The sequence below is a fragment of the Pelobates fuscus genome, chromosome 13 (assembly GCF_036172605.1).
Source record: "Pelobates fuscus isolate aPelFus1 chromosome 13, aPelFus1.pri, whole genome shotgun sequence".
NCBI classification, from domain to species: Eukaryota; Metazoa; Chordata; class Amphibia; order Anura; family Pelobatidae; genus Pelobates; species Pelobates fuscus.
In genome coordinates, this window is record NC_086329.1 from 111,579,875 (window position 1) to 111,603,009 (window position 23,135).

General features: G+C 41.9%; 1 protein-coding gene across 1 annotated transcript in view; it reads right to left on the bottom strand.

The window, feature by feature from the left end:
* LOC134582718 (vomeronasal type-2 receptor 26-like) overlaps window positions 1-23,135 on the bottom strand; it is a 72,369-nt gene that overhangs the window by 6,420 nt on the left and 42,814 nt on the right. The window contains exons 5-6 of the mRNA XM_063439360.1: window positions 18,602-18,852; window positions 1,055-1,070 (exon numbers count right to left, since the gene is read on the bottom strand). Of these exons, the coding sequence (XP_063295430.1) occupies window positions 1,055-1,070; window positions 18,602-18,852 (267 nt within the window). The remainder of the gene's footprint in view (window positions 1-1,054; window positions 1,071-18,601; window positions 18,853-23,135) is intronic.

A 23,135-nucleotide genomic window follows, 5' to 3' on the forward strand; every position in this document is an offset into this window, starting at 1 on the left:
TAGTTTGGAAAAACAGCGCCTCAAAGGGGATATGATAACATTATACAAATATATTCGGGGCAGTACAAACCATTATCTGGACATCTGTTCATACACAGGGCTATAAATAGGACACGAGGTCACACATTTAGGCTGGAAGAAATGAGATTTAATCTAAGGCAAAGAAAAGGTTTTTTTACAGTAAGAGCAATAAGGATATGGAATTTTCTGCCTGAAGAGGTGGTTTTATCAGAGTCCATACAGACGTTTAAACAGCAATTGGATAAATACTTCCAAAAACATATCATACAGGGATATCATTTCTAATTAGTGGGCTAATAGCTGCTTGATCCAAGTAGATATCTGACTGCCATTTTGGGGTCAAGAAGGAATTTTTTCCTAGTTTGTTGCAAAATTGGAAGTGCTTCAGACTGGGTTTTTTCATTCTTTTGGATTGACAGCAGAGACATAAGTGAGGAAGGCTGAACTTGATGAACGCAAGTCTCTTTTTGGCTATATAACTACGTAACTATAATTGCCTTTTAACTAATAAATAGATTTTGGTCACTGTAGTACTTGTGCCACTATCTTTTATTATTTTATTATTTTATTCTTCAAACCACCTGGCATATACAACTTTTACCCGGTTCTACTCCAAAGAATCCCAGGTGGGGATCATACCACCTATGCTGTTGAGTATAATTTTTATTATATCTTATATATTGTGTTACCTGTCTTTGATTGTTTTCAAAGGCCTTTGATGGAAACCCTTTTATAGGGTTGCTTCCCTACTCATATTGTTCTGCTTTGGTTTATAAGTGATGACCACTAGTGTTACTTTTTTATTATAAAATAATAGCATTTTTATATTATGTATATGGCCAAATTCTATTAGAAGCAGTAAATATATAAAATACTGTTAATACAGTAAAAATATAAAATACAATTGATGAAGTAAATTTATAAAATACTGTTGATGCAGGAATCTGCCAGTATACAATGATCTAAAGAATAAATTCTGCTTTGTTCAGCATTTGTATGTAATAAATAACTGTGACAAGACCAATCTCGCCACTGTGCATTGGAGGAGCCTGGTTGCCTGCCTGCTGCCCTTTGACTATGGACCGGGATTTAAATACTTTATTTTCCTATGCAGAAAGGTCTATTCATGTATTTCTGCCCGGGCGTTTGGTATATTCTACCTACCGAACAAACAGCCATCTATTGGCCTACCAGGAACCACGGTTAGCTGGCAGGCACCATTAATTGGCCGCCCAGAAGCCGGCGAGCGCCGCCAATTGACCGCCCAGAAGCCGTGGTTACCGCAGCTTAATTGACTATACCGGGTGGCTGCGGCTACGCATACTGAACACTGGATGGCAGCAGTCTGCAGTTCACACGCGGCCGGTTCATTCACAGATTTACTGAATGAACTAATTTAACCCAGATAGCTATTCCATGGAGCCTATTCGTGTAATAAAATACTTTGGCTCCATGTCAATTGAACTGTATGTGTGTGGTCTGAGTGCCATTCAGTAATAATGTGCGCTCAGACCTAAGCTATCTGGGGATATGTTGCATGTCTGTATTTTATGTAATAAATGTAACCTTGTGTATTTTATTGTATTTTACTCTCTTTTTACTGCCATGTGCTTAATGGAGTTTTGCCTCTGTCCTTGGAGATAATTGGATTACTTCCCAATTATCTCCAGGATAGAGAGGTGGGATTGTGATGTCATTGTGGGAGTGTTTATCTGTGTTGTATGTTTTGATTGGATGTTCCACAAAACCCTCTGGGTGGGTCTTTGTCTGTAAAATGTGTATATAAGGCCAATAAAGACACAGCTCAGTCTATTCCTGTTTGACCCTCAACACGGAGCCTTGTCTTGTTCTTGGGGGGGGATTTATTGTATGCTGTTCCAGTTCAACTGCTAGGAGTGTAAACCTTTCTTATGGATTTTCCTATTCGGCTGTTTACAGCAATCGTATGTTTGAGAGCATTTGTATGCTTCTCCGGTTCTGTGGATTGGTGTCTACAGTAGCCGCCTGTATATCTGGAAGGGAATATCTCCTAAATGGCTTTTAACCCCGTTTATGCCTGGGGGTGCCGTTACAATAACAGGATTCCCCAAACTACATATTAATAATAGTCTCTCTATCCTCACACCACACAATTCAGGGGTGCAGAGGATCTATGTTATTAAGAGTGGGGCAGATGGTCCCTGTTTCATAAGAGAAGGACCTGGGTGGGGCAGAAAAACTGTAAAATTGTTCTTTCCTAATGAATCCAGGGGTTGCTTAAACAATTTACCCTGTCATGTCCTTAAAGATAAGATGGGGTATCAATGTGAGGGCTGAGGGGTTATCAAACTTGCCCCCACTATATTCTACCTGCTAATTGTCTTTCCTATACCACTCAAACATGCATAGTGGGTGAGAGGTATATTTCAGAATCCGATGGAGTCCAAATCCACAAGGAGAGGTATTAAAGTTTCTTCCATTAGCTCACAGGAATGTCAAGCTCCTTTGCATGTATAATAAACATTTGTAACAATAATACATTCAATTGTAAAGAAACCATAGCAGAGAATTGCCAGTCCACAAACATGAAAATATTAATTTCCTTCATTGCCCTGCCCTCCTTCGTAGTGCCAGTGGATACCCAGTCACCGTGGTACTATGGGTCACTCTGCCTCCATTCTGTGCTCCTCAATACATGTGGACAGGGAGGGATTTCTTCCATAACATCTCCATGTTACTAGGGTTTGTCAAATAGCAACTACCTAACAGAGGTTGAAGATCTGCAACAGTTAGTGGTTTAAAGTATACTTACCTTTGCCATTAGTAGCTGAAAAGTATTTGTTGGTTAAATAGTTTTCAGAAAAGAGTATTACTATAACTCCCAGCTGATATTGAATATTTGTGTTGGCAACAGAATATCAACGTAAATGGAGAGTTATCACTTTCACTAAGTGGTGGCTGGTAAAATTAACCCAGGACATCAAATTTGTTTTAAACAAAGCTCCAGGGCCTGACGGTATTCATCCACGAGTACTTAAGGAACTAACTGTGGAAATAAGTGAACCTCTGTTTTTAATCTTTCAAGATACTTTTCTTTCAGGAAGTATTCTGGAGGATTGGAGGAAGGCAGATGTGGTTCCTATATTCAAAAAGGGTTCAAAATCCTTGCCTGGAAATTACAGACATGTGAGCTTAACTTCTGTGGCTGAGAAAGTATTTGAAAGGTTATTAGGGGATAATATTCAGAAATTCCTTGTGAAGAATGTGGTTATCAGCAAAAATCAGCATGGTTTTATGAAGCACAGGTCATGTCAAACTAACTTGATTGCATTCTATGAAGAAGTAAGTAGAAGTATAGATCAGGGTGTTGCAGTGGATGTGATCTATTTGGATTTTGCCAAGGCATTTAAAACAGTTCCACACGATAGATCAGTGTTCAAACTCAAAGAAATCAGTCTAGATTAACATTTTTGTTCTTGGGTAAAATATTGGCTTTAAAATACAGTACAGAGAGTTGTCATTAATGGTACATTTTCAAGTTAGACAGAGGTGGCAAGTGGTGTCCCTCAGGGTTCTGTTCTGGGACCCCTTCTATTTAACATGTTTATAAATGATCTTGAAAAAAGCATTGAAAATCATGTTTCATTGTTTGCAGATGACACAAAACTCAGTAAAGTAATACAATGTGAGCAGGATATTGCCTTGCTGCAGAGGGATTTCAATAGACTGGGTGACTGGGCATTCAATTGGCAGATTAAATTTAATGTAGAAACATGCAATGCCATGTGTGGGAGTGCCTTATATTGTAACTCTGTTATTATTGGTGTGTAAGTTTGTGTCCCAGTAAGAAGGGGAGTTTATCACAGGGCACTAGTAGATTATTTAAAGGAACAATCCAGGCACAATAACCACAAAAGCCCTATGTAGTAGTTATGGTGCAAGGAGTGCCAGGAGTGCCAGGAGTTATGGTGCTAGGAGTGCTCTCCTAGAGTAAGTTGTCAAACCATTTAAGAAATGTTTGAACACTTACCTGGGGTCTGCAGGGATAGGTGCTATAGTAGGGAATAGGGCCTTTAGTAGCTGATAGGGGCAGTAGTGTGTGTGGGGAGGGGGCGCAGTGTGCGTGTGGACGCAGTGTGTGTGTCTGAGGGGTGCAGTGTGTAAGTGTGTGTGAGAGATGTTGTGTGTGTGTGAAGGGTTCAGTCTATGTGTGAGAGGTCCAGTGTGTGTGAAGGGTCCAGTATGTGTGTGTGTGTGGTCCAGTGTGTGTGTGTGAGGGGTCCAGTGTGTGTGTGTGTGTGTGAGGGGTTCAGTGTGTGTGTAAGGGGTCCAGTGTGTGTGAGGGGTCCAGTGTGTGGGATGCAGAATGTGTGTGGGGGTGCAGTGTTAGTGTGTGGGGTGCAGTGGGTTTATCGCATCACTATAATCCCCATATAAATAAAAGGGAAGTTAAATCCCCCGTATGCTCCTTCTCACGGCATGCCGTGAGTAGGGGCATGTTGCCTAAACAGCAAGCAACCAGTGGCTACTCACTGTCATTTAACACTAAATATGAATCAGTATGGGGGTCACTATGACCCCCATACTGATAAAAAGGAGGTTAATTCCTCCTGCATTGAAACCAAATAAAGTGATTAGCGCACATAGATATTTATAATTCACCTTTAAAACATAACATTTTTGAGTAATTACTGTTGTGGAGTTTCTTTTTCCTATGATAAACAGATATAAAACAAATACAGATAATGTAACCTGTATTTAACATCTATTTTTTTGGATAAAAGTAGTCAGAAAACTCACACTTTTTAGAGCCTATTATAGTTGGCTCTGGACCTATGGTGCATATCATCTCACTGAAGAGCTAGATCAGGTAATCAGGTAGATTTCCAGCAGTCACACCCACAGGAACTCAGGAACTTGATGTTATTTTGAAACAAAGATTCCAGGGTCCAAGGTGAAGATTTAAAAGTATTTATTTAACTTTAAACTTTTTTAAAAAGCAGGTTATAGCACAACGCGTTTCAACCTATATAAGGTGCAGGTATCTCATAAAATGAACATACATACTTTTTATACATCATATAACTAATTGTAAACATATTTTTTTTTTTTTTAAAAACCCTGATGCTAAAATTAATCCTTCTCCACCCATGGACGGCTCCACGCAGAATGAGCTCTGCAGGGCGGTGGAAGCTTAGAGCACTCTGATATGTTGATTCCAAGCCAACCAATCAGAGTGCTCTGACAAATTTTCTGGCAAATTGCATTACAGAATGCATCACAGCGTTTGAAAGTTATTTGGAATGTTCCCATGCTGTGTAATTTGACTTAAAACACTCTGATTGGTTGCTCTCAATCAACCAATCAGAGAGTCATTTTACACAGCATGAGATATTTCCAAAGAACTTAAGTCATGCAGCAGGACAATAATACAAGCACACTAGCAAATCTAGAACAGAATGGCTGAAAAAGAATAGAATCAAGGTGCTTACGCACATTCAGGTACAAACATACTGAGACACAGGCTAGCTGACGGAAAATCGTATTTAACCCAAACAAGCTCACTGATACAAAAAGATAAGCTCACTGATACACATAAATAGGCTCACTGACAGACACTCTCTCTGACACACACACGTTCAATGACACACACAGACATGCTTACTGGTAAACACACACACACAAGTACAAAAAAACTCTCTGACATACACACACAAGCATACTACAGACAAACTCACTGGAATACACACAGAAGCTTGCTAAGATAAGCTCACCGACACACACATGCTCACTACAGACAAGTTCACTGTCAAACACACACATGTTCACTACAGACAAACTTACTGGCACACACACACATACAAGCTCAGTCACTGGCAACACATGCACACACAAGATCACTCCAAGTCATGAGCTGCTGGGTATTTGTAGACTACTTGGCACTAAAGGCTGTGGAAGCACTGGGAGGTGTAACAATTTTCCAGCCAGTAAGGTCAGCTGCTTAACTGTAGGAGTGAAGCTCTTGGATCCAGCAAACAAATAGTTTAAAACTCTCGGCAATGTGAGTGTATATTATGTAAAGGCTGGACAGAGCATGCTAGTCAGTCACTACATTAAAAAAACCTAAAAGCAAAATGAATAAAAAGACTTTGGGGTCAACAATATCCCATATTACTATAATGGAGGTTTTAAATCTTCAAATGCCTCCACCTGCCATGGGCTTATTAATCAGAGCGTGCCTTCTCATAATGCATAGCATGGGAAATTTCCCATGTGATATAATAGCTGAGATAGCATGGGAAAGCTGTCTGTGGTAACCAAGATCGGTTACTTATATTGTGTCTGCATTTTTTAATTTGCTTCTTATTTTTTGTTAATCAGAATTTTCTTCTTTTTTCATTGGATGAATTGGCAATTGGGAATTTTTATTTGGCCTCTTTTGGGTGTGTAGAACAGTAGAATTCAAGGAAAATCAGGCTTCTGATAGTATGCATATATTTTTTAAGTGAGGTGGACAAAAGCATATCCATCATCCCTTGTTTACTCAATTAGAGCCCCCCACTCACCACCATGAATATGAATACTAGGCCCCAACCTGCCGCCAATGGGTTGGGGCGAGGAGCTAATTCTTCTCTCATTAAAATTACACTAGTCCCAACACACTGACCATGGGTAGGGGCAGATCCCCAATGTATTTTGTCCAGCAGCCACAATCTGATGCCCATGGGTGTGGGCAGGGTAGAGTACAGTGATCTGTATAAAAAGATCAACATTTTAACGTTCCCCACCCATGAGGTTATAGGGGAGGACAATGTCTATCTATCCCCCACATATTTCATCCTCCCGCCATCACGGGTTATTTAACTATTACCCTGCTGGCTGGTAGAGCTCCAGCAGTCAAATAGTACTTAAAATTATTGTTCACTTGCGTGACTCTGTGTGTGTGACTGTCTGCTGAATGATAATTTGTGAATGTGCATTGTGATGGACAGATTCTGACCTGGATTATTATACCCAAACTGTTAAACCACCAATCAAAGTAAAACAAGCTGTTTTATCTGGAATGTTGTGTGTTTTGACAAATTACTATAATTCAGCCCATGCTTCCTTTATGCTTCCCCGAATCATTAACATCAATCAAAATGAGAGGGGAGAGGGATAGGAAACTGTAGAAGTTATTATTAAAGAGACAGATACAACAATGAGTCAAAAGTGTATGTTTTCTTATTTTTTTGAAATACCATATTTACTCTAAAGCACGATCGAATCTAATGAGCTCCTCAATTTTTGAAACTTGGAAGCTGAACAAAGCTTTTTCTGGTGAATGTAATGCGCATTTATACAAGAAGATACTACTTTACAACATTGTGCCACAATAGAAATGTTTATTGCCATATACCATAGTAACATTGATGGTATTTCAATGTTAATGTTACATGGTAAGTCTATTCTTTCTTAACCCCTTAAGGACCAAACTTCTGGAATAAAAGGGAATCATGACATGTCACACATGTCATGTGTCCTTAAGGGGTTAAAGGACCACTCAGTAAAGTGGTCTGGGTGCCAGGTCCATCTAGGTTTAAAAAAAAAAGGGGGGGGGGGGGGGGAAGAGTCAGCGCTAAATAACTAGAATATAAAGCAGCAACCCAAATAAGAGAATCCCTCAAAACCCTTAGTAAAATAAGTAGAAAAGATGGGGTTAAGGGCTGCGCTAAAAGGCCTATATTAGTAGACTAAAAGTAGTAAAGACCAAACAAAAATGGTCTAAAAGGATTAAACACCAACAGGTAAACCTATCAATAAGTATAGGAGACATTGGGGGAAAATCTCACTTAAAACAACAGGATCAAAATAAAATACATAATAAGTGAACAGAATCACAATGAATTAGTCCAGATAATGAAATGTAATGGAGGTAAAAAAGTCTAAAAAAAAAAAGTCTCACTAATACGTAGAGTAAGGTACTTTACCTTGCATTACCTTACTCTACGTATTAGTGAGACTTTTTTATTTTTTATCTTTTTTAGACTTTAGAAGAAGAGGGAGGAGATTCCCAGCGCCACAGGAGTGGGACCCTGCGGGTGGGGGCATCCTCAGGGCACTATAGTGCCAGGAAAATTAGTTTGTTTAAGCCCTCTTTCAGGAACAAAATTTGCCTGTATGAATTTGCCTGTTTGAATTCATGAGTTTTAATTTGCGTGTTTCAATTCATGAGTTTGAATTTGTGAGTGAGTATTTGTGTGTTTCAATTTTTGTGTTTCAATTAGTGAGTTTGAATTTGTGAGTTTGAATTTGTGAGTTTGAATTTGTGTGTTTCAATTTGTGTGTTTCAATTTGTGAGTTTCAATTTGTGAGTTTGAATTTGTGTGTTTCAATTTGTGAATTTAAATTTGTGAGTTTGAATTTGTGAGTTTGAATTTGTGTGTTTGAATTTGTGTGCTTCAGCTTGTGAGTTTAAATTAGTTTGTTTCAATTCCCCAGTTTTAATTCACTAGTTTCCATTCACCAGTTTTAAATCGCTGTAATGCAATTTGCCAGAAAATTTTGAATTTTTTAACCGAATGTAATGTGCCATCAAATCTAATGTGCATTCAAATTTTGGAAACTTAATTTGAGTAATTATGATATATAGTTTATTTTCTATTTTGTTAATTGTTTTCTTGCAACATAAAATTGTGTAGTGCTGCCCCAACTGCCCCAACTGCCCCTTAGGATGAGCCTCCACTGCATCAGCTGCCACATCACATATCACATTTATTAGAACTGATCCGGTAGCCATGTGACATCACTAGAGGATCAGACTGGAACTGATAGCACTGCCAGAGACTCAGATTGCCGTGTAATCATTTCTTCTGATTTATTAACCAGGCTAGCGGTATTCCCGAGCGTGACTCGGGGTTAATTTTCGCTGCCAGAAGCGGTAACCCCGAGTCACGCTCGGGGTAGATAACAGAGCTGGCAGCTTCCAGCCCCCGGAGGTAAGATGTACTTACCTCCGCCGCGATCTGCTTCGGGAGGACTGCCTCACAGCCCAGGCAGCCCTCCCACGGCAAATCAGGCCCCCGGGGGCCATGTGATCGCTCTCAAAGAGCGATCACATGGCCCTCTATAGCTGGCTGTGGATCTGCCAGCAGGGGGACTGTTTGAAATATCAGACAGTCCCCCTGCTGGTGGGAAGTATAAAAAAAAAATAAAACACAAGTGTAAAAATAAATTAAATATATTTTTATATATATATATATAATATGTATATATATTATATATATAATAGATGTACATCTATATATATTATATATAAATACGTATAATTAAAATAATAAATAAATAAAATAATAAAATAAATAAATAAAATATTGAAACAAAATTTAATATAAATTATATATTGTGATAAAGTGAAGGCAGAGAAGCCATTTAACCCCAGGGGGAGTATATGTAGTTTGTGTTTTGTACAACACAAAGCGTTGTTTAGTTATGGGCCCCTGGGGTGGAGTATTTGGAGAGAAGGGAGGGCCAATGCTCCACTACACAGTTTAGTGGTTTTCTTGGGAGACAAAGATCCAGGCCAGGGTTTTTGGACAGTCTCCAACCCACTACTCAGCTGCAGATGATCAGCTGGAGCAGTGGGAATAAACCACTCCCTGCTAGGCAGGTACAGGGGGATTGCTGGCTTCCTCTTAGGAAGCAGGTAGGAGAGAGGGTGTTCTCTCCAGTAAGAGAGTCAAGGAGACTAGGCACTGGGAGTGCTGGCTTGAGGCACTGGGAGTGCTGACTTGGAGCACTAGGAGTGCTGAGAAGAAGCAGTCAAGGCTGGCTTGGAGCACTGGAGTGCTGAGAGCAGACAAATACACTAGGTTGGTGAAACCCACAAATTTTGTTATAGTTTAACCCCTGATAGATAGGGAATCTGATGTGAGTTAGTGCTCAGACGAGCTAGGCTTTTTGTTGTAGGGATTTGTGTTACATCATTGCATTTATGTTTCGTTTGCTGCTGCCTGATGTGTAAATTTACAAATAAAGTTGCCGGGATTATAAGAAAATAAAAGGACTGTGCATATTTTGCCCTAGAGGACCGTGCTATCTACTAACAAGGATCACAATATGGTGGAGAATGCAGGCACAGTAGCACATTGAGGGTCTGTGGGTGTGCCAGTCATCCGTTGGTCTGCTTATTGAGGACTTTTATTTTGTCAGACCTGCTAATCGAAAAAAAAAAAAAAACACTGTACCTTTAAGACTGTTACCTGCGTGGTGCTATAATGGAGGACCTGCTGAAGGCTGTGGTACAGGCAACCGCTAAACAACAAGGCACAAACAGTTTCCTGGCTGCACAGGTTAAGAACCTGAGGGACGCTCAGCAGGAGCATAGAGCTGCCCTTACTGAGGATTTGCAGATTGCCCCCTGCAGGGAGCGTGGGGACAAGGGACCCCGTAACCAAGCTACTGACATCCTGCATGAGATAACAGAGGCAGTAGAAGAAGTCTTTAGCAAGCTGAAAAGCATGGAGGAAGCAAAGCGTGATGTTGAGAAACACGCAGAAGAGAGAGAACAGGAATTAGAAGGCAAGAAGGATATAACTGAGCCTGAAAGTAGTGATAACGTGGAAGAGAGTGAAAAGGCAGCTGGATCCTCCAAGGAACAAAAAGCAAAAGAAAAAAAGGTAGCAATGAGACCAGCAAAACTAAAGGAAAAAGCGGAATTGTCAAGAGGCAGTGATGGTGACACTGATGACATGCGCCAAAGTAAGAAAGGTCAGAGGACTCCGAAGGGCGAACAAGACAACCTGATTACTGAAGTTGACAAGTGTTTATATGAAAATCAAAACATTGCAGCTTCACGTGAAAGCCTCAAACTTGCTCTGAGTGACATCACAACAGATGAAGTCTTAGAAAAAGAGTTGGAAACTAAAACATTTTCAAGCTCAGACACTGAATCTTGCATGTTTCAAGAGAAAGCTGGAAAGGCATTTGGAAATAGAAAGGTACTGAGAAATCTTCCCAAGGCAACGAAAGGAGAAAGAAAGACTGTGACTGAGGCCAGCAGTGTAAAGTCGGTTTGTGCTATAAAGCATGAGACAAGTAAAAATACCCCATGTAAAGGTGATAAGACCAAAGCATGCAGAAACATCCTAAAGAAAACTGCAAAGATGAGAAATAAATGTACGCAAGGCCAAGTGTTGGTCGTAAGCAAAACCCACCCGGAAGGTGCAAGTGAAGCTAGTGGATACAGCCAGGGAAAGAAAAATGAAGCAGAAGCAGAAGCCGCTGATGTTCACCCAAGTGAACAAGTTAAAGGCATGAGAAGCAGACTGACTTGGGGAGTCAGAGAAGACAACAGCGAAGGAGCTGAGCTTAATAGAGAGAAGCAAAGCACCCCAGTTGAGCTAAAAAATACTGTGCACTGTTTAGTAGAAGAGGCTACCCAAAAAGTGCAACCAGCTGTTGGACAGTTTGGCAGAGAAAAGCAAGGCAGAGAAGTAGTGGCAAAACGAAGTCAAAATAAGAAAGGCAAAGTAGCTGCTTCTGATCTAAGTCAAGAGAGAGCGACAGTTACAGAACCAAGCTGTCGTGACAAGATGGGTATGTCTGCACCTAAGCCCAACCAAGTCGAAAGTGACAATGTAGATGACATTGGCATAGCAGAATTAAATATTTCTGAGACACCTGCTGCTGCTACAAGGCCTGGGTGCACTGACTACCTGGAACAGCTGGCAGATTCTGGGGACACAGCCATGGAATTAAAGGCGGAGCTCGGAATGCCTGACCGGCTGTTTGATACCGGGGCTGTCATGACCCAGCGAGAGGCCATAACTGCGTCTCTGTACACCCCTGAGGGAGCAGGGAGACCGCCAGACAGCCCAGAGGAAAGCATTGCTAACATTGAGAGGTGGCTGCTCAAGGCCGAGCAATCAGAGGATACCCCTGGGGAGGAAACCAGGCAAAGGAAAGATGAGCTAAGCCGGGAGTCTGGGCCTCCGGCACAAGAACAGCGCTCCATACCAGGCCAGGCCAAGTATGATGGGATGGAGCTGAGATCAAAGGCTGCATTCATGCATGAGGAGGTTGCTCTAGACAGCCTCCCTGGCAAACCCCCTGAGGATATAGAGGTGACACCTGCAGCATTAACCGTAGAAAGCAAGGAAGGTTCCCAGCAGTGGCGTACTAAGGGGGGGGCGGGGGGGGCGGCCCGCCCCGGGTGCCACTGACTAGGGGGGTGCCATGACGTCCGGTGTCATGTGTCACCCCCCGGCCCCCATCATTACGCTGCGCACAGCCGCAGCACCTTTGCGGCCCGGCAGGACTTACTACAAGGATGAGAAGGGGAGGAGTGTTGCGGGCCGCGGCGTCGCGCAACGTGATGACGTCGTGCGCAGCGCCGTCAGCCCGCCTTCACGGATCTTCAGCGGAAGGATCCGGGCGGTGAGGCACCCAGTCGTCAAGGCATCAATAAAATGTAAGTAGTAATTTTATGTGATGGGGCTAAATTAATTAAAGGGGGGGGGGGGTGGATAATGGATTAAAGAATTAAAGGGGAGGGAGGTTTAATTAAGGGGGGGGTGTATTAATTAAGGGGGGTGTATTAATTAAGGGGGCTGTATTAATTAAGGGGGCTGTATTAATTAAGGGGGAGTGAGTATTAATTAAGGGGGTATATTAATTAAGGGGGTGTATTAATTAAGGGGGGTGTATTAAGGTTTCAGTGAGTATTAATTAAGGGGGGTGTATTAATTAAGGGGGGTGTATTAATTAAGGTTTGAGTGAGTATTAATTAAGGGGGTGTATTAATTAAGGGGGGTGTATTAATTAAGGGGGGGTATTGATTAATTAAGGGGGAGGATTAATTAAGGTTTGAGTGAGTATTAATTAAGGGGGTGTATTAATTAAGGGGGGTGTATTAATTAAGGGGGGAGTGAGTATTAAGGGGGGTGTATTAATTAAGGGGGTGTATTAATTAAGGGGTGTATTAATTAAGGGGGGTGTATTGATTAATTAAGGGGGAGTATTAATTAAGGGGGGAGTGAGTATTAATTAAGGGGGGTGTACTAAGGGGGTGTGGGTTAATTAAGGGGGTGTATTAATTAAGGGGGTGTGGATTAATTAAGGGGGTGTGGATTAATTAAGGGGAGAGTGAGTATTAATTAAGGGTGGTGTATTAAGGGGGAGTGAGGATTAATTAAGGGGTGATTTGATTAATTAAGGGGTGAGTGGATTAATTAAGGGGTGTAATAATTAAGGGGTGTGTGGATTAATTAAGGGGGGTGTATTAATTAAGGGGTGTGTTGATTAATTAAGGGGGTGTATTAATTAAGGGGGAGTGAGGATTAATTAAGGGGGGTGTATTAATTAAGGGGGTGTATTAATTAAGGGGGGTGTATTGATTAATTAAGGGGGGTGTATTAATTAAGGGGGGTGTATTAATTAAGGGGGTGTATTGATTAATTAAGGGGGGGGTATTAATTAAGGGGGGAGTGAGTATTAATTAAGGGGGGTGTGGATTAAGGGGGTGTATTAAGGGGGTGTGGGTTAATTAAGGGGGGTGTATTAATGAAGGGGGGTGTGGATTAATTAAGGAGGGTTTATTAATTAAGGGGAGAGTGAGTATTAATTAAGGGTGGTGTATTAAGGGGGAGTGAGGATTAATTAAGGGGTGAGTGGATTAATTAAGGGGGGTTTATTAATTAAGGGGAGAGTGAGTATTAATTAAGGGTGGTGTATTAAGGGGGAGTGAGGATTAATTAAGGGGTGAGTGAATTAATTAAGGGGTGAGTGGATTAATTAAGGGGGTGTAATAATTAAGGGGTGTGTGGATTAATTAAGGGGGGTGTATTAATTAAGGGGGTGTGGATTAATTAAGGGGGTGTGGATTAATTAAGTGGGGTGTATTAAGGGGGAGTGAGAATTAATTAAGGGGGTGTATTAATTAAGGGGTGTGTGGATTAATTAAGGGGGGTGTATTAATTAAGGGGTGTGTTGATTGATTAAGGGGGTGTATTAATTAAGGGGGAGTGAGGATTAATTAAGGGGGTGTATTAATTAAGGGGGGGTGAGGATTTATTAAGGGGGGTGTATTAATTAAGGGGGGTGTGGATTAATTAAAGGGGGCTGTGGATTAAAGAATTAAAGGGGGAGGTTTAAATAATGGGGGTGCAGGTTTTTTTTGATTAAGGGGGTTGCAGTATTCTATTTATTAAGGGAGGATGTGCACTGCAGATTTTTGTTTTTTTGTTAAGGGGGTGTGCAGGGTTTTTATAAGGGGAGTGTGCAGGTTTTTGTTATTAAGAGGGGTTGTGCACGTTTTTGTTTTTTATTAAGGGGGTGTGCAGGGTTTTTTATTAAGGGGGTGTGCAGGATTTTTATGTGTAGGGAGTGAATGAAATTTATGTGATCGGGGTGCAGGGTTTTTATATGAAGGGCGAGACCAGGGGCTTTGTAGAAAGGGGCAGGGCAGGAGTTTTCTAGAAGGTTCTCACCAGCCCTTTTCTACAAAAGCACTGGTATTGAAAATATTGAAAAAATATGTGGGTGTTTTTTTACATTTTTATTATGGGGGGGGGGGTGCCACACTCAGGGTCCGCCCCGGGTGCCAAATGCTCTAGGTACGCCCCTGGTTCCCAGGGATTCACAGAACAGATGGAGGATGTTGTGGAGCCCTTCACGGAGGGACCTGTTCCAGTGAAGGATGAGCGTGACTCTGCCTCTGAGGGCGAAGCGAATGAAGTTGGAAGTTCAGGGCACCAGTACGAGAATGAACATAGCGATGCAGAGGAGGACAGGAGAGGGGGTGCCAGTGGATCAGAGAATGATGAAGCTCCTGCAAGGCGGGTTGCAAGTGACTCTGAAGATGAGACGCCTGCTAAGCGCATAGCTGCCAATAAGCGAAAGAAAGTTGCAAAGCACGCAAAAAGTGACTCTGAAGATGAAGCTCCTCTGAAGCGTGTAGCTGACAATAAACATGTAGCTTCTTCAAAGCATCTGTCTAAGCGGACAACCTCTGCCAAACATTCAGCGAGCGACTCTGAAGATAATGCTCCAGCAAAGAAGGCAGGAAGTGACTCCGATGAGGCTCCCCCGAAGCACACAGCAAGCGATACTGAAGATCAAGTTCCTGCTAAGCGTGCAGTTATTGATTCTGATGATGATGTACCTGAGCCAATGGTTATTAATGACGATAAAGCTCCTCCTAAAAGTATTCCTTCTGATTCAGAGGATGAAAAGCCCGCTAAGATAGAAGACAATTCAGAGGATGAATTTCCTAGAATGAAGAGGAAAATTGTGTCATCTGACGACGGTGAGGATGATTTTAAACCTGACCCTAAGACGAATAAGAAGTCCTTGCAGCGCAGCTCCGGTAGTGATGATAGTGAAAATGAGGGTACGAAAAAAGAAAGACCTGAAAGTGAAGGAGATAAAGCAGGGAAAAGGAAAGCGGAAAATGGAAAGGGAGGACAATATAACTATGATGGTAGAACGTACCTAAAAACCCCATTTTGGCTACAAGACCAGACTGAGAAACAACTCCGATGCTTCAACTGCCACATGCAAGGACATATTGCATATAACTGTCCTGACAGTGAAGAGCCACTACAATATGACATAGTAATAAGGGTTCTGCATGGGATTGTATTGACCTGCTTAAAGAGGTGTATGGTGACTGGTGGTGGTACAGCACAGATAAAAGTGGTGATGGTGGTAGGGAAGAGCGCACAAGCACTGATAGATTCAGGGAGTGAGGTTACTTTGATGAAAAGTGTTCTGTTCCAGCAAGAGTATGCAGCTGCCCACCTTGGTGATGTGGTGATTCACATGGTGGACTGGGTAGCACACCTGATGAAGGTCCAGTTAGTTGTGAGTAATGTAAGGGCTGCCGGTTTGACCGCTAACACTGCTAAGCGTTATCTGGGATTTGAGGTAGCTAACTGTTTTGGTTATCCACTTGGGTGGGGGTTCCTTAAACTACAAGGGAGCAAGGTAGCGGCCATCTACAATAGGCCACTTCCTGTAACTGAGGAGCAAGTCAGGGCTGGTACAGCCCTAGGTGACGTGAATGTTCACGGTTTGTGTTTTAAGGCCGCTCGACCCGATGGGTCTGAGCTGGGGGGGGAGGATATGTGATAAAGTGAAGGCAGAGAAGCCATTTAACCCCAGGGGGAGTATATGTAGTTTGTGTTTTGTACAACACAAAGCGTTGTTTAGTTATGGGCCCCTGGGGTGGAGTATTTGGAGAGAAGGGAGGGCCAATGCTCCACTCCACAGTTTAGTGGTTTTCTTGGGAGACAAAGATCCAGGCCAGGGTTTTTGGACAGTCTCCAACCCACTACTCAGCTGCAGATGATCAGCTGGAGCAGTGGGAATAAACCACTCCCTGCTAGGCAGGTACAGGGGGATTGCTGGCTTCCTCTTAGGAAGCAGGTAGGAGAGAGGGTGTTCTCTCCAGTAAGAGAGTCAAGGAGACTAGGCACTGGGAGTGCTGGCTTGAGGCACTGGGAGTGCTGGCTTGGAGCACTAGGAGTGCTGAGAAGAAGCAGTCAAGGCTGGCTTGGAGCACTGGAGTGCTGAGAGCAGACAAATACACTAGGTTGGTGAAACCCACAAATTTTGTTATAGTTTAACCCCTGATAGATAGGGAATCTGCTGTGAGTTAGTGCTCAGACGAGCTAGGCTTTTTGTTGTAGGGATTTGTGTTACATCATTGCATTTATGTTTCGTTTGCTGCTGCCTGATGTGTAAATTTACAAATAAAGTTGCCGGGATTATAAGAAAATAAAAGGACTGTGCATATTTTGCCCTAGAGGACCGTGCTATCTACTAACAAGGATCACAATATGCATATGTAATTTCATTCTAACTGTATTTTGTTATTAATATATATATATATTGGTAACAAAATACACTTAGAATTACATTCTATATATATCTATATATATATATATATAAAATACAAATAACCGCAAATATATATATATATATATATATATAGATAAATACATATAATTACATAAAAGATTACATTAGTATACGCGTAGAATTTAAATACCTATAAATGCATATATATTAAAATTCTACATGTATATTTAAATAATCTTTTAACGTAATTATGTGATTTGATTAATTAAAATTTGATTGACATGCCTGACAACACAGGGAGAAAGTGCAGAGAATTTAATTCGCAAGCACTATATTTGACCCTGTAACTCTCCAAGACACCATAAAACCTGTACATGGGGGGTACTGTTTTACTCGGGAGACTTCGCTGAACTCAAATATTCGTGTTTCAAACTGGTAAATTGTATTACAACGATGATATTTTAAGTAAAAGTGAAGTTTTTTGCATTTTTTACAAGCGAACTGCACTTTTATGGTCTATATTATTGTTGTAATATGTTTTACTGTTTTAAAACACTAATATTTGTGTTTAGTGAAGTCTCCCGAGAATAACAGTACCCCCCATGTACAGGTTTTATGGTGTTTTGGAAAGTTAGAGAGTCACATATAAGGCTTGCATTTCATTTTTTTCACATTGAAATTTGCCAGATTGGTTATGTTGCCTTTGAGAGCGTATGGTAGCCCAGGAATGAGAATTACCCCCATGATGGCATACCATTTGCAAAAGTAGACAACCTGAGGTATTGCAAGTGGGGTATGTCCAGTCTTTCTTAGTAGCCACTTAGTCACAAACACTGGCCAAATATTCGTTTTTTGCTTTTTTCACACAAAAACAAATATGAACGCTAACTTTGGCCAGTGTTTGTGACTAAGTGGCTACTAAAAAAGACTAAACATACCCCACTTTCAATACCTTGGCTTGTCTACTTTTTCAAATGGTATGCCATTATGGGGGTAATTCTCATTCCTGGGCTACCACACCGTCTCAAAGGTAACATTACCAATCTGGCAAATTTCAATTTGAAAATGGAATGTTCTATATTTGACCCTGTAACTTTCGAAAACACCATAAAACCTGTTAATGGGGGGTACTGTTGTACTCGTGAGACATCGCTGATTACAAATATGTGCATTTTTTGCAGTAAAACCTAAAAGTATTATGACATTCACAGTTAAAATGTCAGACGGAAATGCAAATTTAAAAAAAAATCTTATTTTCTCACATTTTTTTTACTTTTATTCATAATAAATGATGTTCCATATATGAATAGTTAATGATAGATTAAAGCCCTGTTTCTCCTGAACAAAATGATATATAATAAGTGTGGGTGCATATAATTTGAAAGAGGGGAACTACGGGTGAACAGACATATAGCGCAAATTCCAGTTTTTGTTTACGTTTTGTTTTGATCAGAACGTGCACTATTGACTCCGTCCTGAAGGGGTTAACTTCTCCTTGCGATCCAGCGATGTCCCCGCGCTGTGATTGCCGGTGAGAGCCCCGGCGGATGCCTCCATCTGACTTCCTGGTTCCGTCTCTGTGAGCCGCAGAGGCTCATGGGGGCGGAACTGGGCGGGTAATTCAAATGCAAAAAAATGGTACCGCTTTTGGTACAAAATTCCTGACATAATCATACCGCCAGGGAGGTTAAACACATATCTAAAGAATCAGTAACATTTTATAAAAAGTAGACTTTTATACATAAAGTGTTGCAGCCACCTGTTGAAATGCTGGATTCCATGTTATCATTTCCTTATTTATTGTTAGGTCTTGGAGAGATTGTTGATTATAGTGTCCAACTTTAATGGTATCAATAGATTGGTCTGGGTTTACAATCCAGTTCAAAATGTCAAGTTGAGAATTAAAATCTCCATTTTCATCAAAATAAATATCTTCCTCTGCTGTGTTTATAAAATGCATGTTTTTTAAGTATTTATTAACCTGAAAAAAAAAGAGATATAGTGGCAAACCTTAATTGAGGCTATCAAGAATACAGAATACAAAATGTCAATACTGGCATTGGCTGTTTTACATAACTTATTATATTTGTGGATATTTGTGGTAAAATGGAAATTGAGTACAATCTATTGTTTTATAGTAATGAACATGTTAATAACTTCCGATATGCCTGTCATGGGTAGCAGGGTCTCTTAGTGTCCCTTGGTCACCTCTCTCAGTCCTGTATTCAGATACAGCATACAGTGATCATAACACTCTGTAACTTTGTAAAATTCCCCTGTATAGTGGACAAGACCAGTCGTATCGGGTAAAACAAGAGAACTGTTTATTTCAGGGAAAACACTTGCATGTATCCCCCTACACAAAATAGGAGAACAATGCAAACCGCTACCTGGCCATAATAGCCAGAACAATGCAAACCACTCCCTGGTGTCTTGGTGTCTGGGACATAATTAGGTCAAGACATGATAACTTAATTTCCCGCTGGACACCAAGACACATTGTACAATACCCTTTACATAATCTAATAACCAACTCAATAGTATTCTTTTTTAGTTAAGATACTGGGGAGAATACAACCAAAGGGAGCACATGCCACATTCCATCTGTGTGCCACTATCCATCAAGTGCCAACTTCCAATAAGTAACCTGAATTCTAGGAGTTTACCAAGGGAGTTCACCAAGGAGGACGCAAGGAGGAAAACAGCAGACTGTTCCATTATCATCCCCACGCTGTTGAGCTTGACCATGTTTGTGTTCTGTACCTAGCCATATGTGTAGTGTAAGTACTACTTCCTCACCATATATGCATTATTTGTAACCTATTTCATTTTTGATTTCATCGCCTCCCCTCCTGTATATGGCTCCACATTTGGCCGTGTTAATATTCTTTGTAACCCTCTTCACACTTCTGTCATGTTCCTACCACTACCATCTTAAGCACCTCTCACCACAATCTGAGAACCAGATTCCTTTACATCATGGCCTGCCTTGTTGCTGTAATTTATCTGTTTCCATCAAGCCCTCCAACCCCCACCCACAACCCCACAAAAGTATAAAAACACTTTAATTGCAATACTACCAAACTAAGATTATGTCCAAATTCCTATTACTCATGATGTAGAGTCTAACCCTGGTCCCCCAACACATTCCATTCCTAGCCTTCCAGCTAAAAAAGGCCTCTCCTTTGTGCACTGTAATATCCACAGCTTACTACCAAAAATGGATGCACTGCAAGCATGGTGTTCACATTACAAGCCCAAAATCATTGTGCTCTCTGAATCGTGGCTGACCGCAAAAATACCTGACCCTGACATTGCAATACGTGGGTATTCATGCCATAGAAATGACAGAGCAAAAAGAGGAGGCAGCATTTTAATTTATGTTACCAATTCCATAAAGTTCAGCTCTCCTGCCACCTTGGATTTCCTTTCTGGCACAATTAAGATCCCGTGCAGTAAATCAATCATTGTTGCAGGAATCTACCACTCTCCTAGCTCCCTAGTGCATTCCCTTTCTGACATAGCCCATCTCCTTAGTGAAACTATAGCTCAAAACCCAAAAAGTGAACTGTTGGTCTTTGGAGATTTTAATATTGATTGGCTGAATCTTAAAAATAATAGTTCTTGCTTGCTGTTCAAGACTTTGCAGCTAACGCAATTCATTTCCTCCCCAACTCGCATAAGCATTAAAAGCCTTAACCATACCCTGCTAGATTGGATTCTCTCCACTTCTCCTGATAGAATCCAGGAGGCCGGTGTTCTCCCCAACAGTTTCAGTTACCACTACTTAGCATAGGCGTGCGCACGGGGTGTGCCGGGTGTGCCTGGGCACACCCTAATCCCTGCGGCACGCCTATGTATTGAGACCGGCAGGGGAGATCTCAGGATCTCCCCTGCCGGCTCATGCAGAGCCGGCGCTATCCGAGCACCGGCTCTGCTCTCAGCCTCCCCTCACCGGCTCACAGGCATGGAGGGAGGCAGGAGAGGACCCGGGGAGCTATTGCCAGCAGCTCCCCCGGGTTCCTCTCGCGAGATCTGAGCGTTGCCGCGGCAACGCTCAGATCTCGCGTGAGTGAACTCTAGCGCTGCGGGGCTAGAGTTCACTCTCCACTGGACCACCAGGGATGGCAGCAGCAGCCGCAGGATCCCCCTCCCAGGCATAAGGTAAGAGGGAGGGGGGATAACTGATCTGCCCCCACCTCCACTGGACCACCAGGGAAGGCAGCAAGGAAGGATCCCCCCTCCCTACATAAAGTAAGAAGGGAGGGGGGATATTAAGTAATGTACCCACACCTCCACCCCCCACAATCACCCACACACATGCACCCACACACATACACAGCACCTACAAACATACACAGCACCCACACACATACACAGCACCCACACACATACACAGCACCCACATACATACACAGCACCAAAACACATACAGCACCAACACACATACACATCACCCACACACATACACATCACCCACACATATACAGCACCAACACATATACAGCACCCACACACACAGCACCCTCACAAACACACAGCACCCTCACACACATTACACAAACAGCACCCTCACGTTCACACAGCACACTAACAGTACCCTCACAAACACAAACAGGACCCTAACAAACACACACACACAGCACACTACCAGTACCCTCACACACAAACAGCACCCTCACACACAGTACATTTACAGCACCCTCACAAGTGCACACACACAAACACACAAACAGCACCCTGACACACAGTACATTCACAGCACCCTCACAAGCACGCACACACACACAAACAGCACCCTGACACACAGTACATTCACAGCACCATCACAAGCACGCACACACAAACACCCTCACCCACATAGTACACTACCAGCACCCTCACACACACATCACACTAACCGCACCCTCACACAGCACACACACAGCTTTGTGTGTGTGTATATATACATATATATATATATATATATATATATGCCGCGTGTGCTTGTGCTTTAGGGTGCACACCCTAATGCAATAGGCTGCGCATGCTACTTAGTGTACTGCGTGCACAAAATAAAGGCTACAAAACCCTCTCCCAAGGTTAAAATCACCAGGTCCTTTAAAAAATGTATTCTTGAATCCTTTCTAAATGACATCAAGAACTTCCCATGTCACAGATTAAACCTAATCCCTGATATAGACTGTGCAGTTGAATTATTTCTGTCCAAACTCCTACAAATAAAACCGTCAAACACTGTGCATACAGCGCAGTTTGACCCATTCAAATTTTTGGGGTGATAAAAAGTAAATTTGGGGTGTGCACTTCATATCTGAGAGTCAAATAGAACCGTTGAATACTGTGGTTACAGCGCAGTTTGACCAATTCAAATTTTTTGGGGTGCTAAATACACAAGCCGGAAATTTTTTGGGGTGCTAAATACACAAGCTGGACTTGCAAGCCGTTCAGAGTTTACTGTTTTCGGTAGTTTCATTCCCTCAGTTCAGGCAATCATTTAAACAAATTGAACCTGATAAGGGAAACTGAACGGCGTTCGGTCAATTGTGCTGGGATCTGGGTGCAAGTTCACTTAACTGTGCGTCCAGGTCCCAGCTATGTAATGAAGGGTTAAAAAGCTGTATAACAGAAATATTATGTGAGTTATGGATTTTAATGTAAAAACTGTATTCCTCTGTACCAAGGGATACTCCCCTTAGCAATGCATGCTGGGATGAGTATCTCCTTGGTACAGCAATGTATGCCGGGTAAAATATGTATAAAACCCAGTCCCACATGTAGTCCCCTACTGGACAAACCCTGCATTGGGACTTGGGAAACCCTGTATATCTGTAACCATATAAATACTGGGCCTGTAATTAAAAACCTCAGTTGACCTCCAACGTATGTGTCGTCTAGTTCTTGGGAGGAAGGGATTGTAACTACGCTACCTGCATTTTGCCTGTTTTGGGATTTGCTTATCCTGTCTACTAGCGGAGATACCGTGGATAATACTACTACTCCGCTACAATTGGTGTCAAGCGACGGGATTTTTACCGCACAGCAAAGCAGCGTTCGGCAGAATTAAAATGAACATAATGAAAGAAACATCAATTCGTGAGTACAACCATTTGGATGAAACCGGAGTTCGGGAACACGTGGAAACACACGAACAGCCGGTGACTGGAAACGAACTATACACTTTTGAAACGGAGCACATTAAAGGAGTTACTAGAGGCGAGAGGAACAATAGCCAGCAACAAGGCAAAGGCTGTTCCAATCGCAGAGCTCATGGAAGGAGACAGAGCAGCAGCTGC